The 17,915-nt window shown below is 41.1% G+C and overlaps 2 protein-coding genes across 3 annotated transcripts; both read right to left on the reverse strand.

The window, feature by feature from the left end:
- Positions 1 to 11,901: 11,901 nt before the first annotated feature.
- On the reverse strand, positions 11,902 to 15,286 carry LOC110184768 (uncharacterized). The gene is made up of 4 exons (XM_020953403.2): positions 15,163 to 15,286; positions 14,199 to 14,650; positions 13,960 to 14,141; positions 11,902 to 13,481 (listed from the first exon to the last, which is right to left on the reverse strand). The coding sequence occupies exons 2-4, from the start codon at positions 14,293 to 14,295 to the stop codon at positions 12,306 to 12,308; spliced, it is 1,455 nt and encodes a 484-aa protein (XP_020809062.2). The 5' UTR covers positions 14,296 to 14,650; positions 15,163 to 15,286; the 3' UTR covers positions 11,902 to 12,305.
- LOC110184767 (uncharacterized) lies at positions 14,881 to 17,853 on the reverse strand. Of its 2 annotated transcripts, none has more exons than XM_020953401.2 (3): positions 17,410 to 17,853; positions 16,734 to 16,909; positions 14,881 to 16,489 (listed from the first exon to the last, which is right to left on the reverse strand). In XM_020953401.2, exons 1-3 carry the CDS (start codon positions 17,573 to 17,575, stop codon positions 15,359 to 15,361), a joined length of 1,473 nt encoding a protein of 490 aa, XP_020809060.2. In that variant the 5' UTR covers positions 17,576 to 17,853; the 3' UTR covers positions 14,881 to 15,358. The 2 variants fall into 2 exon arrangements, with proteins under 2 accessions (XP_020809060.2, XP_020809061.2); XM_020953402.2 differs by lacking the exon at positions 17,410 to 17,853 and adding an exon at positions 17,048 to 17,160.
- Positions 17,854 to 17,915: the final 62 nt, after the last annotated feature.

Here is a 17,915-nt window from a genome sequence, read left to right on the forward strand (position 1 = left end):
CACTGTTTTATTATATTCAAATAAAACTGTTGTAGCTATATTGGCATCACTGATAAGTGCGATGCGATTTTTTCCCAACTGTGCAATATAGCTAAATTGGCATCACTGATAAGTGCGATGCGTTTTTCTCCCAATTATGAAAAATAGCTAGATTGGCATCACTGATAAGTGCGATGCGATTTTGTCCCAACTGTGCAATATAGCTAGATTGCCATCACTGATAAGTGCGATGCGATTTTTTCCCAACTGTGCAAAATAGCTAAATTGGCATCACTGATAAGTGCGATGCGTTTTTCTCCCAATTATGAAAAATAGCTAGATTGGCATCACTGATAAGTGCGATGCGATTTTGTCCCAACTGTGCAATATAGCTAAATTGGCATCACTGATAAGTGCGATGCATTTTTTTCCCAATGTGCAATATAGCTAGATTGCCATCACTGATAAGTGCAATGCGTTTTTTTCCCAACTGTGACAAAATAGCTAGATTGCCATCACTGATAAGTAAGATGCCAATTTTGTCCCAACTTACAATATAGCTAGATTGGCATCACTGATAAGTGCGATCGCATTTATCCCAAGTGATGCAATATAGCTAGATTGGCATCAGCTGATAAGTGCGATGCGTTTTTTTCCCAATTGTGCAATATAGCTATATTGCCATCACTGTTGCACAAATGGGAGAAAAACACATCGCACTTATCAGTGATGCCAATCTAGCTATATTGCATAGTTGGGACAAAATTGCATCTTACTTATCAGAGATGCCAATCTAGCTATATTGCACAGTTGGGACAAAAACGCATCTTACTTATTAGTGATGGCAATCTAGCTATTTTGCACAGTTGGGAAAAAAACGCATCGCACTTATCAGTGATGCCAATCTAGCTATATTGCACAGTTGGGAAAAAATCGCATCGCACTTATCAGTGATGACAATCTAGCTATTTGGCACAGTTGGGAAAAAAACGCATCGCACTTATCAGTGATGCCAATTTAGCTAGATTGCACTATTGGGAGAAAAACGCATCGCACTTATCAGTGATGGCAATCTAGCTATATTCGCACAGTTGGGACAAAATCGCATCGCACTTATCAGTGATGCCAATCTAGCTATATTGCACAGTTGGGACAAAATCGCATCGCACTTATCAGTGATGCCAATCTAGCTATATTGCACAGTTGGGACAAAATTGCATCTTACTTTCCAGTGATGGCAATCAGCTATAATGCGCTGTTGGGAGAAAAACCCATCGCAATTACCAGTGATGCCAATCTTGCTATATTGCACAGTTGGGAGAAAATCACATCGCACCACTGATGCCAAGAGCACCCAACTTCCCAAGAATCTGTAAGCAAATTGCTCGATTTCCGATTTGAAGTACCAGGCGAACAGAATGCTGCAGAAAGCAATTGACATTAATATACAATTGCAGCCGAAAACTATGCTACAACAAAAATAAATATCTCTATTGTAAACTCCCGTAAAGTATGCAAGTAGAAAAATAAAAATAGTAATTCAAAAACAGTTGACCTAGTAAACTTTCGATAGGGGGCAGTAAGGCGCGACATAAAAACTGAAATTTTACGTCACATTAAGCGACAGCTAGTGGCCGTTAGCTGAACTTTTTAAATTTTGTTAACAGGCGGTAGAGAGCAGCACTGCCCTTTAGAAGACAATAAACGGCACTGTCAGACCTAAAAAAATTTGTCAAACTTATTTTACTTTCCATCTAAGAGTTCGCGCATTGGTCGCACAGTGTCGCTTTTGTGATTTTATGTATTTCGAAGTTGTATTTTCATTGAGCTGTTATACTTACGATACCTAATCGACCTAATTCGAAATCGAAAAATGGAACACCCAGGAAAATCGCCCTCTGCTAGAGTTTTCAGACATTAAATACCTATATAAACTGCCGGTAGAAAGTGCTGTCATCGGTGAAATAATATGCATGCCTTTTATGTAAATTAAATCGATGTAGACCTAATTCGAAATCGAAAAATGGAACACCAAAGAAAATCGCCCTCTGCTAGAGTTTTCTGACATTAAATACCTATCTAAACTGCCGGTAGAAAGTGCTGTCTAGTTTAGTTTAGTTTTTTTAGTTATTTTGAAAAAGCCGAGTTTTTAAAATATAAAAACTTAGCCAAAAATTGATTAATTTTAATTCGGAAAGCGTTCCCATACTAGTTTTTATCAGGTTAACAGAGCTGCATACTCCATTTAAAATGTGAATTTTTGACCGATTTTTGTAAATTTTAATGACGTAACCCCATTCCTTTTTATTAAAAAAATGAGAAATTTCCGAAAAAAATTTTTTTTTTGCTGGATATTGCTTGAAAGATTCGCTTGTTGATGCTGATCAAGAATGTATATGATTTATAGGGTCGGAAATGACTCCTTCACTTAGTTTTAAGCTTCTGACTAGAGGTGCGATACAATTTAAAATCGATATTAACCATATTTTTATATAAATATTTTTTGGACAAACAAAAATGTAAAAATCTCATAACTAAATCAAAAAGGGATTAATTTTAATTCGGAAAGCGTTTCCATGCTAGGTTTTAGCACGTTAAAAAAGCTGCATACTCAGTTTAAAATGTAAAATTTTCTCTTATTGAAAATATATAATAAAAAACAACAAATGCGTATTGAAATCACAACCCTTAATTAATTAGAATCCCCTCTTTACGACACTTCAACTAATTCGATGACCTCTCGATTACGCAACCAAAAATAAACTTGGCAGCTATCCCAGATAAGGTCACAATTTGACTTCGGAATGACTTTATTCCGTTCTTCCGACTTCGCCGGGAGGAAACTCAGCGGGCTGCAAAATAATTGTCTTGTCAACTTATGGATTTCGCATTGTTTGGCCATTTCGGCGGGACATCATCAATCAGGCGGACAAAGGCGTGCAACCTAAACACACACACTAGGTCGCACGAGGACCAAGGACCCTCACGCACACACACACATGCCACTTACGGGTGTCACGGCCATCATCAGAGTGACGGACAACTTTCCGTTTCGGGGCTTACTTCACGAAAACGAATAGCGAAAGAAAAAAAAGAAGAAAACGTCGATCAACTCCCGAGACATGACCAATAAAAAAGGGTTAGCTCGGGGCCAAAGGACATTCGTTCCTTAGTTCGTTTCCTTGGCAAAAATTTGGCAAACTTGAGCCTAATTAAAATGCAAAACAGTTTCTTCTAATTTTAATTTTCACTCTTCGCTCTCAAGGTTTTATTTTTATATTTCACCACCAGAAGAATTTTGGCAATGAAACAATTTTTATTAAAATTATAGCGAATCTGTTATTGCCGAGAGAAAGTACAGTGTGGATTGGTAAGAAAGGGTTGCTTTTTGTCCTGGCCATGTCCTTTTTTGTGGGGGATTTCCTGAAGTCACTGCCCACTGTATTGGGACTTGTATCTATTGGCATATTGGAAAAGAGCCATGCCAAGGCGACCTTTTTTCGGTTCCTTTTTGTCGCCCAGATATTTTGCTTGGCTTCGTTTTTTTTTGTTGCTTCTTCGTTTTTTTGGGACCAAGACCTGGTCAGTTTGCCATTTTTACATATTCCAAATATATAAACTGGGAGAAAAGCAGCTAAATTTATTAAAATGGTACCTAAAACATTTATATAAATTCTAAAAAGTATTTTATTTACTATTTTATTCTTTTTAAAGAAGAATTAGCCGAAATTTTCGGACTTTAAAGAAAATAAAAAGTTAGTTCATGAAAATTTATTATTCAGATTAAAACAATAACCAATTAAGGAGACTATACAAAAAATTTACCTTTAATATTTGTAATATTAACAATATATCTTTCCAAATATTTATTTATAATATTAACTTGAAACCATTCTTCTAACAAAACACAAAACCCTATATTTTAGTTATCAATTTACCGTGGCAATACTATAAAATATTTTAAATAAATGCTAAAATACTTGATAATATATTGTTTTTAATTATTTTGAGACCCCCATTTTTTTGCTCTGTCAATATGGGAATACATTTCGGACATACTTATAATCGCACGTGACCATAAAAGTGCGCCTGTCTGTTGGCCAAAGGATATTTTGTGTATTTCGGTCATGTAACGGTAAAAATTGTTTGCATATTGTTTCGGCCGGGCCAACACGACCATTGTGATTGTGCGTCCCGCTCTCAATATATCAATATATATACTTATATATATATGTATATATATATTCTTGTGTCCTGTGTGTCGCTGTATCGGAACGTGTGCCAGATTGAATGAGGCAAATGAAGCGATCGTGATGACGACCAGAGCCAAGGCGAAGAAGGCGGCAAACTTTAGTTTGTTAAACAAATTAAAATAAAATATATATGTGCGAGCAGGTCACGCACGTGCGCCTGTGGGTATGCAACGATTCCTGCACCGGCCACCAATACACGGACACGCACACAGGCTCTCTCGCACACTAGCATACACAAATTAATGGCCGGCAGCGCCATAAGTTATGCAGCTGCATATTAAACGTCCGATTTGCGAGCCCGATTTCGATTCCAAGTCGCAGGCTAAGGACAGCGGAGCAGCGGGTCCTAGCTTTGTGGCATTTACACCAATTATCGCACACACACACACAGAGGGGAGAGCGAGTTATATCATAGCTGGTCGGTAGGATATATGGCATTGCTAATGGCCGATTTTCACACGCCTGCTTGAGCAGGCCAGGCTCTCAGAGAAGGAGAAGGAGTCAGAGTCAGAGTCAGAGTCAGAGTGTGTGTGTGGTGTGTGTGTGTGGGCATAAACAAACAACCAACTGGATAGATAGATAGATGGTCGGATAGAGATGCGAATGGGGCTACTGGCCCAGAGACAGACCGACAGATAGATGGCCCCTCGGCGTCCCTGCATTTGCATTGAGTGCGGCCATAAATCAGTTTCATTCAATTCACTTAAGGACATTTTAGGTGCTAATTTCGAGCAGGAGTCAGTGACAAGCAGGTCAGATAAATATTACTCGATAGGAATCGATGGGATGGGATTCCATATGTTATTTTCAGAAGGTTTTTAAATAGTTTATTTCAATGGAAACCATGAAGAGCAAGGAAAAGTCATACATTTTTCTTCCGTATTCATGGCTTTTCTCAAAACTCCCCAAGGTTCGTTTTCCCTCAAGAGTTACCACTGTAAACAAGGACATAAAACGATGGAATTTTCCTGCAAACTTTACTTGGGAAACCACACCAACAGCTCGCACTTGGCCAGAAGCATATATATCTCTTTTGGCCCCCGGTACTGATTGCACTCAAATTGATTCTTGAATACATATTTGCATTTGATTATTTGTTGCTGGTGATTTCTATGCAAAATTAGACCAGGCTTTTTGCCAGTCTCTTTGAGCGTTTGTCTGCGTTTATTCTGGCTGTCTGATTTCGACTCTCCGGCCGAGTATGAGCTTGAGTGCTGGTGACACATTTCATTTGATTACATTTCCGTTTCCAAATTGTTGGGCAAATACACCGTCAGAAGGAAAGCAGCTCTAGACCCCACAACAGGTGCGGTTGAGGCTCTTCCTCCAGGTGCCTTGCTGTTGATATGCAAATGCCTTCATTTTGTCGCTATAACGCGTAAAAATCTGCTAGATTCAACACTCTGCCTTCTCACCTTCGTCCTGAGAGAGGCTCAGCCCAACCCCACTTCCTGTTCTCGTGTTTGTGGTCTACAAATTCGCGCTTTTCATTCTGTCTGAGTGTGTGGTAAAAACAAGGATGCAACCAAAAAAATAAAGCCAAAAAAATAGGACTAAAGAGAGACAGGGGACGGAGAGCACGTAAAGCAAAGTTGCACTTGCGTAAAAGTTTCCTCACCCGTTTTGTTGCAAATAAATTAAGTGCAGGCGACGTTGAGGCTTATTGGCACAGCTTTCGCTTATTTTGTAAACAGCACACAAATACACAAGTATCTGTGACGGAGACGGAGCAGGAAAAGCGAGGCAGGTGGAAAAACCCCCCACTGGAAGCGACGTTTCCGCTGTCAGTTAAGTCAAATAACGGCAAGAAGACACGTAGCTGTTGCCGCTACAGTGGGGAAAATTCATTGAAATTGGTTATAAACTTATTTAACTATGCATTTTTCAATTAGTTAATATGGTAATTAATTTATTAAAATATATATTAAATTTTCTTTAGCTTCAGTGTAGATTTAAGACCTTGAAAAACAAAGAAACAACATCGAAACTGTAACAAAATGTAACCATAAGATATTTACATAATATTTCCATTCAAATTATTATTTTTAAGAAGAAATATATTTCAAATAATAAATGAATTATCGAATTTTCTCGCAGTGCATTATTACAACTGGCTGTGTTGAGGTAGGTTCAGGTTTCAGGTTGCAGCTTGCATTTGCAGCAGTTGTCAATGGCCGCGTGGCAGACTTTATCAGAACTTCCTCAACCTTATTCCAATACACGGGGCTGGGAAAGGCCGGGAAAGTGGGCGTGGTCTGGGGCCTGGCAGCGGAACTTTGCTGAACAAAACGGAAGTGAATTGTTTCGTGTTTTCCTCACTCCGAATCCGTTTCCAAGCCCGGTGGGTGCATTGCCTTTCAGGTTCAATCAGTTTTTTCTGTACTCCTTCGGAGTAACTGAAAGGAGCTGATGGAATCGATCCATTTCGACCGCAAACAAAGAACGTTTCTGGCAAACAAAACGATGAAAAATCAGCCATAAATAAAGCAACAGTCACTCATGCAAAATGCATAAATATATGCCGTAGTTAATTAGCGCTCACAGATTTTTAATGGCGTTAATTGCACGGCATAAATGACACTCGTCGGCAAACAATAAACGAAGCAGCAGCTCCCTCCCATGAGGTTGTGTTAATAATCTCGGGGCCCAAAAGAGAGAATTTAATTAGCCACAGTGGCAGACCAATACCGGGGACAGGCTTAAAGTTCAATATTAAATTGCAAGAAAAAACTGTTGTCGCCGCATTTTTTGCTTATATGTAGTTCAGCTGAGCTGAATGAAACTTCAGCTTAAAACCCCATCAGAAGTTTTTTCCCCCCAATTTTTCAGACTGCCAATGGACAGTGCTTTTATGCTGTATAATAATAAATATATACATATATGATGGTATATAGTGGAAAATTGCATTGGCTTTTTATAAAGAAAATACTTTTGATTTCTGTCAGTCTGTTCAGGAAAATAATGGAAAGTGAATGAATGCGGAGATGGTTTGCATTATTAGATATACCCTTTTTTGTGGAGACTTTTTAATAAAGGCTTTATTATTGAATGGGAAAATAGCAGAACATATGAGAGTTTTAAAAAAAGAAAAACAATAAGATATATCCTAGAATATTATATACCCGAGAATTACTTCAGTAACATTCTAAAGCAATATAATAGTAAATATTTCCTTAATTAGCACCATAAATAATAATTTTAGTAATAAATAACTTTTATTACAACCTTTCTCAACCCATTTTCTATGTACTTCCCCTAGTAAAAAACATTTCCATGAATATTCCCCAGCAAATTGGCCCGAACTACTTGCCCCATTTCCCGCACTTTCTCACGCTTTTACCGATTTACTTTCTTTCTGTGACATTTTCAGCGCAGTTAGCTGTTAAGTAAATTGTTGAAACGCATGCAGCTATCATAACTTGAATTCCACTGGCTCGGCTCTGGCGAGGGGTCCTTGCAGGACAAACTTTGCCGAGAGGAAGCGACAGTTGATTTAACACAAAGTCACACACACTCACTCGCCTGCACCTGTCGTCAAAAGTTGCATAAGTCATGAAAGCCGAGGAAAATGGGGAAAAGGACCAGGGAAAATCCCTACCATCACCACTTTGCCCTCGTGGCTGCATTAAAAATGTCAACTCGAGTGATTCTCTCTCTGGGAAATCCTAAATCCGCATCCTCGAACTGCAGATTTATGTGAGCTAATTAAATTTAATGCGCTTTGTGCGGCAGTCGATCTGCCTGCATCGGGCTCTGCTACTCTTTAATTTTTCATCAACTTTTCGGTGCAGGGAGTGGCCTTTCAATTTAAGAAAAAGTTACTGCCGGAAAGGAAGGAAGGCGAGCAGGGAAAAGTTTATAGGCTTGTTAGGGAAAAGTTTCGCTGTGTGGCGTTTATTTTCGGCAACTGCCAACGCAGGACTCGAAGGACGATAGAGAGAGAGAGAGAGAGAGAGAGTGAACAGGACTCGCAGGCAGCAACAAATGAAATGAAAACGTGTCAATTTACTTTCTGACAGGCCAGACACAGAAACAAAAACCCCTCCAGAAGATCGGAGGCGATTCCCATTGAATTTGCGCCTGTGTGTCGGTCGCTCGATTTAATTTCCAATTCATTTATCGAGTCCTGAGATATTCTCAGGCGCAGGCTAAGCTGCAGCTTAAAGCTTGACTTTTGTAAGTTCTCTCCTTTTGACAGCAATTGATTTGACTTTGTCTGTTTATGATCGCAACCCTTTATGGGCACGCTTCACGGTCTTATTTATTATTTCGCTTTTATATACTTACATTTCTTTGTGGCTTTGGATTTGCGGTCCCTTCTCGCTTTTTAGGCCATTTGACTCGCTTTTATTGTCACACCGCCGCGGAATGGGGGATAGCTGGGAGCGGAGTCACTTGGCCACTTCGGGAGTTGTCTTTCGGCGTCATAAATTGCGCCACGTCGGCCATTTTGCGGCATGCTGAGACATTAATTTGATGCCATTGCTAAAATGGCCTGCTTACCGCGTTTCCGTTTCCGTTTCCGCTGCCGCTTCCGTTTCCTTTTTGAGAACATAATTTATTTGCCATTATGGCAACTTCAGTCGCATGTTGATTGGAAACTTGTAACCCATATGGTTATATATATATGTATACTTTTCAATTTCAGGCAAGGCGGCAGAGCATAATTCCAAGTGCAGCTCAAGTTATGGCAGCCGAAGGAGCTCTCCTCCCCAGCAGCATCTTATATGTGTTTGTACCTTGGTATAAATGCGGCAGAGTGTGTGTGTGTGTGTGTGTGAAGGACGCAGCAAAATGCCAAACGCAAATGTCGCCAATATCCCAATGGCAATCGATGAAAATTTATAGAAAATTGCGCACAAATAAAATTTTACGTTTGTTTGCTTTTTTCATTTACGATGCCGGCGAGCTGCGCTCCTCTCTCACTCTCTCTCTCTCTCGGTGGCTTCTGCTGCTGCTTTCTTAACCTGTTTTCCTTGGCCTGCGGAAAATGCTTTTCCTTTGGCTTGACTTCTGCTCGTCAACGTGTTTTCCGAGCTGCAGCAAAACCGATTTGCATTGTTGCTCCCACGCTTGGAGCGTGGCCCAGCGGGGGAATCCCATTACTGTTAATGTTTACGATTGTCGATTTCAATTTCAGTTAATTGAAACAAGGGCTGCGCCACAGTCACCAACATATTAAGTTCCCACCAAAGGGACCCAACAAACACACACACAAGTCTCCCAGCTCACATGGCGAAAATTTAGCAAATGTTTTTCCCTGTCTCACCATCTTTTTCTATGCTTTTCCAAGCATTTCCTTTTTGTTCACGCTTATTTTAGGACAAGTCTATTCTCTTTGCGCTGAAAAGTACACTACAGTCTCTCACTTCGTTTAAGGGAAAGAGAATTTTATTTCAAGTTTTCAGAGATGTGAGCATCAGGTTTCCGGAAATGTCCAGTAAGGATAAAAAAAAGTCTATCTAAGCCCGCTTGAAATGGGATTGGAGTTACGGGTTCCCCTTGCCGGGGTATCCATTGCCAACCCCACGGCTTGAATTTCGCAGAGAACTCTGTAATTAGGTGAAACTTTAAGTTTTCAGCATTTTGGATGCCGCCAGCAAAAGCCCAGGGGAATTATAACCAAGCCAACGGGCCAAATAGAAATAATTTCGGCACAGAGAAAAATATTAGCGAACTTGTAAAGAGCCTTTGCAGGGCTTGCAAATGTAGTGAAGAAGTCATTTCCGACCCTATAAGCCATATATATTCTTGATCAGCATGATCAGCCAAATCGATCTAGCCATGTTTCGCAGAAAAAAATTTGTTGGACAAATTTTTAAACATTTTTTTTTCGTTAAAATTTAAAAAAATCTGCCAAAAATTGTGATTTTTTTACATTTTAAACTGAGTATGCAGATTTGTTACCCTGGTAAAAACTAGCATCGCAACGCTTTCCGAATTAAAATTAATCAATTATTGGCCAAGTTATGAGTTTTTTTTTTAACTTCAATTGGTTAAAAATATATCAAATAAATTTATTGGTAAATATCAATGAAAAATTGCAAATTCGTGTGTGTTCCTGGCAGCATAAAATGCCCAAAACGTTGAGGATTGCCGAAAGTCATATATATTCTGAATCGCCATTAAAATTCAAGTTAATTAGTAGCAAAAACATGAGAACAAACATTTTGACCATTTTAGCCAATTTTTGCAAAATTTTAAAAGGGGTTACATCATTAAAATTGTCAAAAATCGCAAGAATTTTACGTTTTAAACTGAGTACGCAGATTTGTTAACCTGACAAAAACAAACACAGGAACGCTTTCCGAATGGAAATCAATGCATTTTTGGCCAAGTTTCAGCTGATTTAGAATTCGGCTTTCTCATTCTATTAAAATTTGAGCATTTCCTTATTAATTATATTTTTGCATTTAAGATTTTAAGATCGCATTCTATTTTCTTGCTTGTATTTTTATTTAATAATGATAATAATAATATTTTCGATAAATGGTGTTTAAGAAAAATATATTAATATAATATGAGAAATAAAATTGATAAGTTGTTCAAATTTTTTCCAGTGTCCTGTTGTTTGTTTTGTTTGGTTCTTTTTTAATTTTTTTTGTTTTTCCGTTCTGTTTCTGCAGCATAAACAAAGAAATTGTTCTGCCACTAATTAACTCAATTAAAAATTAAATAACTTTAAACTCGATTCATTTGGGGCAGAGTTCGAAGCTGGCCTGGCCGTTGACCGCATGTTATTGAATGGCCGGCAAGTGTTGGCCAGAATTGCTAATTGCGGCCAGGTCCAATTGAGTAACAAAGCAACCGCAGCATCCTGGCCACACACGGACAGGGACACACGTTCACCTACCGAAATGCAAAATGCATCCTGGTCACCAAAGGGACTGCGAATAGGGCAAAGCCACCACTCAAGTGTCTAAGCCGAGTGTCTGACACAAAAATTGCATAAAAATAAGTGGTATCTGATAGCAACGGGGAAGCGGTGCGAATTTTCCACATCATTAGATGGCCAGCTGGGGAGTTGCCCGGATTTTCCCTCTCTCATCCTGCATATTCATCACACGCCATATTAATCAAGCTGATTTCCCGCACTTCTCTCCGTCCCAAGATCCGCATAAAATTCACAAAAGTGTTATGGATGCGTGAAAGGGTAAATCGCCAGGACGAGAGTTGTAGGAGCCTTTATGAATGAGCCAGGGAGGAGCTTTCACTAGCCGGCAAAGGAAGGAGTAGAGTCGCAAAACACATTGTTTACCCAGGTTATTTTTGGACTGACTTCCAGGGAAAGCTCTGCAGGGAAAATACTGGTAACAGTTGTGCAGAAATTATGGTAGGAAAGCTTTGGGAATTGGAAAAGCTTTAACTTGGCCAAGAATTGTATTTAAACCTTAATTGTAAAAGCTTTTACTGCTTTTTTGTGTTGAAAATGTAAGAAAAATGTTTGGGATTGTTACTGTATAGTAAAAGTATCAAGAATAAATGTATATGTATAATAGCAACAATTTACTTTAAATAGTAAATTTATTCATCTTTTAATTAAAGTGACATAAAAATCAAGATTTGGGAAGTTAATGATAATGAAAATCCAATGATGATGAGGAAGTTTCTTGTTTTTTATAGTTTCTAATAGAATAAGGCTTAAGATTTTCAAAAGATTCTCCTTTGAATATTCTTTTGAAGAATACTATATTTATTTAAAGCTTGGAAATTGTTATAGATGTTTTAGAAATATTTTCTTTTACTTAAATACATACAACTATCTTTTATAATAAATGCAGCATTAAAATTAAGGTTTTTAACCCTTTTTCCTTGATCAAAACCATAGAAAAATGGGTAAGCCTATTTAAATATATGGTTTTTGAAACAGTTTTTCTGTTCAAAATTCTTTCTTATATAAGTGAAGATTAACCTTATGAGGAAAGCATACGAAAGACGAGGAGGCACTCCAGTAACCTATAGATACGATTAAACAGTCACATGCATATGGGAATATACGGCACATAAAAATAGATAACAGATAGGCACAGATAGCACATATATTAGCACTTGGAGATACGATACGACGGTGCCTTAAGGAACCTTCTTGAACTGGAGCAGGCACTCGTAGAGAGTGAGTTGCTTGGTCTCCGGCAGAAGCATGAACACCATCAGCCCCACCACAAAGCTGAGGCCACCGATCGTGAAGAAGAACACCGAAACGGTGATGCAGTGCTCGAAGGTGGCCAGCAGGAGAGCCAGCTGGAGCAACTGCTCCAGGATCAGGACACCGGCCAGGCACCTCGCCTTGTGGGCGATGCTAAAGGCCTCGGATGTGTAGACCAGAGCGGGAACTGCCACACCGCCGGCCACAATGATCTCGAAGAGGAGCATCAGCAGGGCTATGGCCTGCAGGTTGATGTCGTAGAAGGTTTTCTTCACGGACTCCAGATGCTCAAACACCCCGCCCACCATCACGATCATAATGCCAGCGATGAAGAGGGACAGGGAGCAGAGTTTCCTGCGACCCTGCCAGTCCACGACAAGGGCTCCGATTACACTGCCAAAGAGTCCTGCGAAGGCCAGCCAGTACAGGCAGTTCATGTCGCACTCCAGGCCATGCCAGCTGACCACCAGGAAGGCCCGATTGTAGCTCAGGGATATGGCCAAAGTGGCGAAGCACCGCAGCAGCAGGACCTTGAGGAAGGGCAGCACACGCCTGGCCCATTGTCTCCAGCCTCCTTCCGCCTCCTCGGGCTCCTCCACGAAGCGCTCCCAGTCCCGGGCACTGTGCAGCTGCCGGCAGTCCTCCCTCAGCCTCACCAGTTCCGTGGTGGATTGTCCATGGAGAGCCTTTAGAGTTTCACTCACCGCCATTTCCCTTTCCTGATGCAACAGCAGCAGCGGCGATTCCAGGCGATGGGACAGCGCCAGGATGACAGCCCCCAAACCCAGACCTGCCATCGCTATGCCGTGCAGTTGATCCACATGAAGGCCGTATCCCTGCGACTCCAGCGGCTCCAGGTTGTGCCACACTCGGGTGTAGAAAACCTGGACACAGACGCCGAGCCACAGGAAGATTCGCTCGCAACTGACCAGCATGCCGCGAATGGATTTGTGAGCCACCTCCGATCCTGTAATGAGAGCCTGGATCTGGGTGAGACCATATGCTGCTCCTACACCCACGCTGCTGTAGCAGGCGGCCAGGAAGTGTTGCGGAAAAGCCACATTCAGGATGCCAGCCATGATCAACAGGAAGCCACTGGAGGTCTGAAAATAAGAGGATGTTGTTATAAGACATCTTAATTGGTATTAACTTATCAATTTGTTCTTATTTAAGAGCATTGTAACAATTTTATTTGCTTTAAGAGTTATTCTAAGGTAGTTTAGGTAATATTTTAATTGTTATTTTTGCACTCCAACATTCAGCTATCGATCGATCAGCCCTCGCTTACCGCTTAGCGGCTATCGCCACTTAATGGCCAATGCAGGTTGAGCGCGATCGCCCTATCAGTTTATTATATTGATAAGTCCCCTAATGGCTAAGTGCTAATGGCTGCAGTATCAATTCGTGGCTGGAGCTAAACAGAGTGGGAGTTTTTCAGGGGGAAATCACGGCAGGATAACACAATAAATGAATTAATCTTTGTCGCTGGCAATGACATGCAAAAAAGCTTAACTTTGACATTAAATAATACTTAAACGAAGGGGGAATATGCTAATAATATTTATAATTAATTAAACTTACATAAGCCACATTCTTGGTGACCCGCTGGACAAAGAGAGCTGCCAGAATTGCACCCAAGGCGGCGCCAATGAACCAACTCATCATCAAATTATGGGTATTCTTATTGTTGAGGAACTTTCCTGCGGGAGTGTCGAAGATGGACCAGGCCAGGCGCATGCCACAGCCCACAAATACTATGGAAGCTGATCAGGAATGATATATATAAGGAATTTATTTATTCAGTATTAATTTGTTTATACCTGAAGCCATGGATTGGAACTGCAGGCGATAACGCCACATGAGACGCAGCCAGGACAACTTGCCCTCCTCCTCGATCGTTGGCAACATGTTGGGCATTTTGTGGCCTAATCACAATTAAGTTCTTTGGTCTTAACAATTGAGCTGGTTATGCCGTTTCCGCTTTTAATTATTTTGGCCGCTCGATTTGTTGACTGTTTACACTTGACACTTTTTCATTGGAACCGCAGTCGTTGTTTGTCTACTCGAGTTTGTCATTATTTTTGCACTTTCTGTCACCGATCCGATACTCCTCGTTCCGGGCCATAAATTTCGCACTTGCCGGACCGCCAACCGACCGCCGCGACGCCGTTTGATAAATGGCCGAGCATCGGGCGGTTATTGAGTGAGCGGCGGCTCGGCCAGCGGGCCAAGATTAGATAAGGAAACCTTTTTCTGTCAGCCACTTATCAGCCTGATTAGTGGATATAAATAAATTAATTAAAATTTGAATATATATATATACGCAAGCGGTCACATGTATAAGTGGAACGCACTTTTAGCCTGGGCCCAAGTGGACAAGGTTCATAATAAAGTTTAGTGACGAGTGAAAGTTGAACAGCAAAGTGCTGTCAGTTCTTGCCTGAGACTCAAAATATTTTGATTAAATTATAGATAAATATATTAATAATAAAAAATATGTTATTTTAATGTTTTCTTGTTGATATTCCCTGATGCTTTCAGTCATTAATTAAGTCTTTATTTCTTTTGTGTTCTAAATATAAAATTTAAAATACTTCTAATATTAATAATAATATAAGTTAATGGCCCAGTTAATAAGTTTATGGTTCCAGCTTTTAAAATACCTTCCTTCGAGCTATATAAAGTCCATCAAACATTTATGGTCGAAGGAGTATCTTATCGTAGTTGTATGGAAACCGACTCGATTGGGCTTTGACCATATAACTTTTACTATAGTATATATACCTCTATATATCCCTGGTGTTCCCCAAATTCTAACAGCGCCTCATGCTGATCGACACAAAAGAGAGTAAAATCAAATCTCGACAGTCACTTCTCCGGCGATAAGACAACGGCAAACACGCAGCAGTGCTCCCTATAAAGATTTCCGATTTATTCCCTAGCTATATCCAGGGGTTGGTTAGTCTTGAGTGGCCTACTTTTAGGCGGGCGGGATCACAAACTCCTGGAACCGGAACTGTGCCTGCACCAGCGTAGTGTCCTTTGTCTCCGGCATGAACCAAACGCTTCCCAGGAAGCTGGCCAGCAGGAGACTTCCCATGGCGAAGAAGAACATCTCGACACAATCACTGCCCTCGACTGTGGCGCTGAGATCGACTTGGAGGATGATCACCTGGACGATCATCTCCAGGACATAGGCCAGTGCTATGCACTGCCTTTTGAAGCGGCGGGGAAAGGCCTCCGAGAGATACGCCGAACAGGGCGCGAATCCTATGCCCGCGAACAGCTGGAAGATGAGCAGGAGCCACAGGGCCATACGCATGTCCCCGAAACGGAGGACCTTGGTGTAGGCAAACCTGCTGGCCAGGCCAAAGCATAGGCCACCAGAGATTACCAGACCCAGGAGCAGTGGTATCTTCCTGCCCAATGAGTCCAGGGCAAAGGCACAGCTGAAGCTGCCCACGAGTCGCAGGAAGCCGAAGAGGACATACGGTCCTGAGTTGCCTCTGTAGACCATGGTGCTTGTCACTGTCAGCGTGTAGGCCACCAGCATGCTGCAGCTCATCCCGTACAGGGCTCGCATTATCGCCAGCCGGAAGAACGCAGGGCAGGCCTTTTGCCAGCTCAGGGATCGATGTAGGGCCAGGTAGGTGCGATGGTCGCTCACCTGGTCGTATGTCTCCGCTGTCACTGCCCGGGGTCTTTGCAGTCGGCTCAGCGCCTCTATGGCCCCCTGCTCGTCGTTCCGCTCCAGAAGATCCACCGGCGACTCGATGGAGAGCAGGGTAGCCATGACCAGGGCCAGGACACCCAGCACTGCACTTATTGCTCCCTGGAACTGCTCCTCCGTTAAGTCACTTTCCGTGTCCCAGCTGGCACTGCATACGATCTGCACGAAGATCCCGATAGTCACCGGCCACTGCTCTCCCGCCGAGGTAATGGTTCCTCTCTTGTAGAAAACGGAAAGCTCACCAGCCATGGCCAGGGTGGGAGCTATGGCCAGTCCATTGGCAAAACCATTCAGATATCGTGCTGCCAGCAAGGCATTTGGGTTTAACTTGTTTACAGCCATCACAGCTCCTCCGATCAGAACGAGAACGGAGCAGAATTCCTGGAAGAGGTTAAATAATTGTATTATAGAGATATATTTAAGATTGATTTGTAATTATAATTAATATATTTAAAACTGTAGTTTAAAATATGCAGAAATAGGTTCAGGAATATCAAGATCCAGAAATAGCTCTCTGTGATCTGCATATTCTCTTACCAATTTCCTTAAATATTTAATAAATAATCACACTTCACTTGCAGATAGTATGAATATTAAAGAAATTAATAATTTACTTTGTCCTCACCATTAACAATTTATATGAATATTTCTGACTGAAGAATCCACCCAAAAGGGCTCCGAAAATGGCGGCTAAAAACCAGCAAATACGCAAATGATTGGTAACTTCAAGTTCGGTAAAGAAAGTGTCAAAGCCAATGCTCCAGGCTATGTGCAGACCTCCGGACACAAAAATAAGCGCCGCTGTAAAAAACAGAAAAAAATTAATTAAAAAAATTGTTTATTAAGTATTGGCCATAATACAGAAAACGCTTATCTTATGGCTTATTATTTGTTAAGAGATAAGATTTCTAGTGACAACTTGTAGAACGTTTTTAATACAATGCTTAAAGTATTGGAAGGTCAAGGAATCCTTAGTTTTCTTTTTAGGTTTCTTCCAAGGACTTTTAATCATTTATTGCAAAAGATTTTCCATTGCTAAAAAATAATGATAAGCAAATGTCACGATGACAGTTTTTTGGCAGGTATCAAACTTTATCAAACTTTACACCATAAACATTACTAAGGCACAACAAATAGTGAATCATTTCCGAATGGGAGTTTCTTTAAAACAAGAAAACAACAAGTATTTCCGGCTTTTAGTCAAAGGAATTCCAAATGCTTTGGTGATCACTTGTACAATAATCCATATTCATTTTCCTTGATTGATATTAAGTACTTCAGTAATTTTCCCCTGATCTTACCCGCTCCAACTGCATTTGCCTGGGGCTGATTGCGCAGATCGCGATTGCAGCAAGGACTCCTCTGGCTGCTCTGCAGGATCAGCTCCCGCTGCTGGCCACCGGCACTGTGAATGGGAATGGCCTGGAAACCATCGTTGGGCGAAGGTCTGGGATCGGGGTCGGGCATCGGGCACCCACTGTGGTCGAGCTGTCGAACAAGACTACAAATCGGTGGTTTCGGTGGTTTTTGGGTTCTTGAACAGGTCCGATCGCAGCTCTATCTATATCTATTGGCTGCCCGCTTATCTTATCGCATATTGATTGATAAATAAGCGCTTAGGTGTGTGCTATATGCTGGATTTTCCTATCACGAAAGGTCGAGCATGTGTTATAGCCGCGATTTGGTGCAGGTAGGTGGTAGTTCTACTCCGATAGGGTTCTTCCTCTCCCTCTGTGTCTCTCTATAAGGTTGAGAAACTCTCTCTTCGTTTGACTTTATTGTTTTCAATGTTTTCACTTTCCACTGC

This window comes from Drosophila serrata, unplaced genomic scaffold, assembly GCF_035046125.1.
Source record: "Drosophila serrata isolate PLE 108 unplaced genomic scaffold, ASM3504612v1 contig_359, whole genome shotgun sequence".
NCBI classification, from domain to species: domain Eukaryota; kingdom Metazoa; phylum Arthropoda; class Insecta; order Diptera; family Drosophilidae; genus Drosophila; species Drosophila serrata.